Source organism: Engystomops pustulosus, chromosome 10, assembly GCF_040894005.1.
Source record: "Engystomops pustulosus chromosome 10, aEngPut4.maternal, whole genome shotgun sequence".
Lineage (NCBI taxonomy): Eukaryota > Metazoa > Chordata > Amphibia > Anura > Leptodactylidae > Engystomops > Engystomops pustulosus.
In genome coordinates this window covers 14,052,549-14,058,548 of record NC_092420.1, presented here as the reverse complement: position 1 = coordinate 14,058,548, position 6,000 = coordinate 14,052,549, and the positions used below count along the sequence as shown (strand labels likewise).

The 6,000-nt window shown below is 39.5% G+C and overlaps 1 protein-coding gene and 1 long non-coding RNA gene across 18 annotated transcripts in view; one reads left to right on the top strand and one right to left on the bottom strand.

The window, feature by feature from the left end:
* Nucleotides 1-6,000, bottom strand: part of FOXP1 (forkhead box P1) — a 601,095-nt gene that overhangs the window by 41,205 nt on the left and 553,890 nt on the right. For all 17 annotated transcript variants that reach the window (XM_072128406.1, XM_072128404.1, XM_072128405.1 and 14 more), the window contains one exon: nt 3,290-3,394. In XM_072128406.1, the coding sequence (XP_071984507.1) occupies nt 3,290-3,394 (105 nt within the window). The remainder of the gene's footprint in view (nt 1-3,289; nt 3,395-6,000) is intronic.
* LOC140104749 (uncharacterized) overlaps nt 1-6,000 on the top strand; it is a 102,089-nt gene that overhangs the window by 85,313 nt on the left and 10,776 nt on the right. The window lies entirely within an intron of this gene.

Below are 6,000 nucleotides of genomic sequence, written 5' to 3'. Positions count from 1 at the left end.
AAAGAACATACAATTTAGAACTGTTTCCTATACACAGGTAAGAATATATGAGGTTACATGCACACAACCATAAATGAGAGGCGTGAGCTAGCCACAAACATGGCAGCTCTCTCACATCCCCTTTTGAGGTCTATTGTGCACGGTCACCATGCGGTTAGCACCATTCGTCTCATCGCACCACAAATTATACAGAGGGTCCTATTCCTGGCTGAATCTCCTATGAAGATGGGCCAACCGGCCAAAACACAGTAGTGTGCAAGTAGCACCAGATTATGGAGTGCCCCCCACGCATATTATAAGACTTCCCCATAATTCTTTATAATTGGATCCAATATCCATCATCCATAATTCCTTATAATTGGATCCCATATCCAACAAACACCCATAGGCTTCTATTGGGGGATACAAAATGGTCCCTTACAAATCACATTATAGTCCTCTATAACTTTTACGTTCCCATAAGGCTTGTGCATTGTCATAGACCCGGCTCAAACATACTTTTTAATGGGCGAGGTCAATCCTTAACACCCAATGGCCATGCAACTATCTACTTTTAGCTTATACAGGCAGTGCCCGGGTTACATACAAGATCGGGTCCGTAGGTTTGTTCTTAAGTTGAATTTGTATGCAAGTTGAAACTGTATATTTTATAATGGTAGATCCAGACAAAAAAATTATTTGGCCCCAGTGACAATTAAAGGTTCTAAATTTTTTGCTGTAATTGGACCAAGGATTATCAATAAAGCTTCATTACAGACACCTTACAGCTGATCATTGCAATCTGGGACTATAGTAACATCCAGAGACTTCACCAGAGGTCACAGTGGGCAGAGGGGTCAGTCTTTAACTATGGGTCATCTGTAAGTTGGGTGTCCTTAAGTAGGGGACTGTCTGTATTACATTTTTGAGTAATTGTTAGAACAATTTTGTAAACTTATGTTGAAATAAAACTAAAATTGGGTCTCAAAGAAGCAGGATATTAGGCAAAACCAAAACCCCCAATATGTGTATCCAGCTTTGCCGAGTACAGCGAAGACCTTCCACATCACCAAGGCATAAACACCTTCAGTGTTTCCTTTGAATTAATGAAACTAGTCCAAAAGATAAAACTGCTTTGCAAAATTTGAATATTTGTCATGCAACTTTGTGAACCCAACTTCACATAGAAAAGGCGTCGAGCTTGCACATGATCATAATTGATGCGTATAGAACAACATACAATTTCCGCGCTACTTGAGCGTGTACCGACGTATACCTGGTTCCTTTAACATACACTTTGTTTTTCCAAAACCACAAACATCGATCTTGGAATTTCATGTGGAAGTGCTTAAGGGGCTGAAAGTTAACACCTTTGTGAGCTGTACAGCCTCACAGTTAGTGCTAAACAAAAGCCTCTTTGTAGGAACCTTTTTGAAATGTTTTCTTAACATGTTCCAAGTAGTTTTAGGCAAGCAACTAAAGTAAGCAAGATGTTACCACGATAAAAACACTTGTGAAAACATTAGAGGGCTCTTACCAGTCCCCTTCTCATAGGCTACGCTTTCTTTGAAAAATATCTAAAACGTTATTAAGACTATTTTTTTAAGAGACAGATCAATCAAATTTGCATCTGGTCTTTAAAAAAGAAAACAAAAAATATAATATAAAAAAATAAAAACATACAAAGGGGGAAAAGTTCACTTAATCCCAAACTAGGTGAAAGCCATCTGTACGCTTACGTTTTTCATAATTAGCACTTCCTCATTCTTCAGAAAACAAGACTACACCCACAAAATAAACATTTCAGAATGTGCAGAATTCAACATCAAACAACACCTTTTCTTGTACGGTTAACCCTCTGCGGTCTCCAAGCTCCTTGCATAGAGATTCAAAATATCACAAAAGAACCCCAAAAATATTAAAATATCATCTTATTGGGTGGTCATTTAAGGGTAATTCTAACCAGATATGGATTTTCGAATACTAGAAACTCATAACTCAGTCCACCAAGGGCAGTTTCCAAAAATTGGTGCTGGGGGAGTAGATGGTCATTAGATTAACACGAATTTGTGATGATGATTTGTGCAGGGCCACTCAACTATCTGAAGCATAAGGGGTTGTCCCGATTCTTTCCCAATTGAAGATATGAGGGAAAGAGGGACCAAGCATGTTGAACTCCACATGTCCAAGGTTGCAGAGCCACCATTGGAGGATTTAAAAAGGAAGCAAAATCAAGGGTTAATCAACCTGAAATATGTGTTCTACACCAAGGCATAGATGTTAAATGTTAGAGTCCATTATACTTAGAGTTTCATCCTAGGTAGAAGTGGCTCCACCACTAGGAATGCATATCACTGGACTAATACTATAATGTGGCGCAGATGTAGAGGTTCATTCAGCTATAGGGGGTGCATAAAAAGCATTAACTCATGGGCCATGATGCCTAAGAAGCCCAAAGGTCCCTCTGTCTCACAAGAATAGAAACATGGTAGGTGGGACTGGGAACAGATTTTGCCCCGACATCTACATTCTCCAACTTATGTTTCTGGCTAGAAATGCTGAGTGTTGAATGTTCGGTTAAAATAGTTAATGTTTGACTAAAGTTGGTCAGACTTTAGATAGACATCACCGCATGCTTATTCAAATAAAAAATATACCTCATCCAAAAGAGGAGCGGACCCATAGTTTTCGTTTAGGTTCTGCCGTGTGACCAGGACACATTGCCGGACTGGCAGTCAAAACATCCAATCTGGCAAATTGGCGCCCCCAACAACTAGCCATGGCTATGATTGGGCAGGGGTGTGTGTTGCTAGTGGCATCAATTGCCCAGTTTCAACTGCACAACCCGGACATATTGCCGGATTGGTGGGCAAACAGCCAATCCGGCAATACATCCCGGTTGCGCAGTTGAACCTGAACGCCGAACTAAAACCCTATACATATGCATGCCCGAAGGTAGTAGATTATTTAGCATTAAAACAAAACTGTGTTAAAATCTAAGTCTGTTCCCCACCCTATCATATGGGGAGGAAACATAGGGACAACCCAACCAACACTAGAAGGTCGAAACCAACTTGGGATGGCCAACACTGATCTTATGTGTATGGGCAGTTTACCAATATATTTTCTATCACTATCACATCTAAAATGATTTAAAGTTTTACAAAGAAATCCCAATAACATTACAATAAAATTATAAAAAAAAAACAACGAAAAATTTTTTAAATTCAAAAATGTACAGTTTATGATATTCCTGTGGCAGCGTTTGTCAAAGTTTAGGTAATGAGCTCAGATGTGATCCCAGACTTACTTTAAAAACGATGGGAAATCTTCACAAACAGCTTCACATCCCGGCCACTTGCAAACACCGTGCCCATATAAGGGGTGATTCTGTGTGTAATCCTCATGAGCTGCACTAAAAGAAAAATAAAGACACATCCAAATCAGTGATGGATAATCAACAAGATCATTTCAATTATGAACAAATAAACAGATAGAAAATCCCCAGACGGACGCCGAGCCCGAGAAGGAACAAAGCCTTACAAAAATAGCTCCTTATGCATATGAAGTGTTGCTCATAATGATGCCCTGCATGCAAAAACAAGTGGCAACCTGTTGTTCTTTTGTGTATTTGACACTGCAGGAAAACAACATTATAACGCATGAGTAATAGGTCGAATAATTAACCCTTAAAGGCATCACATACATATCGGTTTTCGCAAGCCCGGTTCGGTCCCAATGGACACTGTATATTTATGGCTCTGTTTATTTTGTTGCAATGTTCCATGAGAATAAAATCGGAACGATATGGAATGTCCAAAAACATGGAGACATTCTTACACGGGAATGGATCGTGAATAGGAACATTGGCATAACAATCAATTATGGGACCCTCTAACTCCAACTAAAGCACCAACATGGTGCAAGAGGGGGGGATGTTACCAGATTAGTGGTTAAAGGGAGTCTGTCAGGTCCGTAATGCTGTACAGGGGGCCCAAACTGGCAGCAGAAATATATCTTTACGACCATAAACCGATAAAGCAATGCAGATAGTCATATATTTATGGCTATACATTGTAAGTGCAATAGGGGTGGAGCTTCAACTGTGATACAGGAAGAGATTGAAAAGTTAATTTATGCATAAGAGGTTAACGATTCCCAAAGACAGCCATAGCACTTGCAACTGTCTGAAAGGAAATGGGGTCTGCCCCCAGTGCACTTACAAGCTAATTCGGATATCCATAAAGAGAGGATTCTCTCTACATTGCTTCATTTGTTTGTAGCCATAGAGGTACATAAATGCTCTTGTTAAAGGCCACTATCCTGTAATATTATTGGTTTAGAAGACATTTTGAACCTGGCAGACCGCCTTTAAATATACCCAGAATGCAATTGTTGTAAAGCATTGAATAATTTCCAAAAAGCAGAACCAGGACATTGTGTCGTTAGACACAACACTTCATTATTCAGAACGGACCACCACATCTGAACATTGAAGATCGTGTTTAGATAGGAAGGACGTACAAGACATTTGAATTCAAGGTCATCATATGTGATAGCACGGGAGTTTGTTGACTCATCTTCTATGATGGGGGACATAGCCATTCGATTGGGAGCAGTTTTGACGAATATAAGGACGAAAAGTCCAAACAAAAATTTTAGTGTGCACTAGATGTCTTGGAAGTATGTAGACTACTGAAATTTTTATTGTTCATCCAACATGTTGGATAGTGGTCTATGTCCTTCACAGATTCTCAAGACCATACAATGCACGTAGATAGAAATGGGACTAATCTATGGAAGTGGGAAAGATACTATAGATGCAGAGAGTCCTTTTATTTCCAGAAGGCTTCAAAAATCATCCCACTTTTTGACAATAGAACTTGGACTCTTCTTAGAAATTCACTAGAGAGCTTACAGCAAGGAGTTAATCCTTCAGAAATCTTCCAAATCGATACGTAGTGATTTAGCTGCACTGATCCAAGTCATAAGATGCTTTGATCCCACACACGTGCTTTACAGACACACAGACCGCTCCACCAACCGATGAACCCTATTTAGACGGGAGGAGTGGGTGTAATCTCCCCTAGGTGTTGCAGAAAAGTCATTATTTCTGGAAGGATTTCAGTAACCCTGAATAAACATCGACTTCTATTAAGATCACATATTATTACAGCAAAGGCCTTGGATGCCAGAAAAAAAAAAGACTATGGAAAAAAAACGATAAAATAAATAAAAAATATGATAATCTAATGATGTATTAATAAGACCTCTGTGCATTAAATCTCCCTACTGGGCCATGCCGGCTTCTACTCTGTGCACCGCCAGACATTGACTCACAAATCTGAGGATAAATGTAACATGTGTCGAATCGTTCAGACTTTCATGGTTCAGGAAACCTCACTGCTCTGAACCGGGGCGTTGTTGTATGTTTAAAGGAAAATCAACACTTCCTTTATTTCTGCATGTAGGATATGCAAGTTCTCCTTTAACAGTTGTTAAAACTATGACTAATATTTGGGACTTAATTGGGATCTCATGCAAATAAAAATTGGGGGTGTTACCCACTTAGTTTTAGAAGGACAGAAGATATTGTGGCTGCACTTCTCATTAATGGTAATTGTTATAGCAAGACCCAGACCTTTTGGGAGCCCTTCTAGTCATAGGGACAAAATTACGACCTTTGGTACCTCGTCAAAAATGCAAGAATCCTATAAGTCCGATCCGACTCCACTATCATGACTCTTATGAATGAAAGCTATGAGGTAAAGATAGCCCTGTTTGATAATTCCAACCTTAGAATACCTTTCTCACTACAGATCCATATATTACCAATGTTTGAGCATTTCTAGTGAAGGTTGTCCAAAATACATCCTACTACTTCTATACTTTTAGCAAACTATCTGGGAACTAGCCTGTGGAATCAGTATTGTAAGTCGGTAGTCAACATCACCTTTTGGAGCATTGTTGGGCCCGGGAACGTTACTTTTTGCTTTAATACTAGATCTGGCCACTCACATC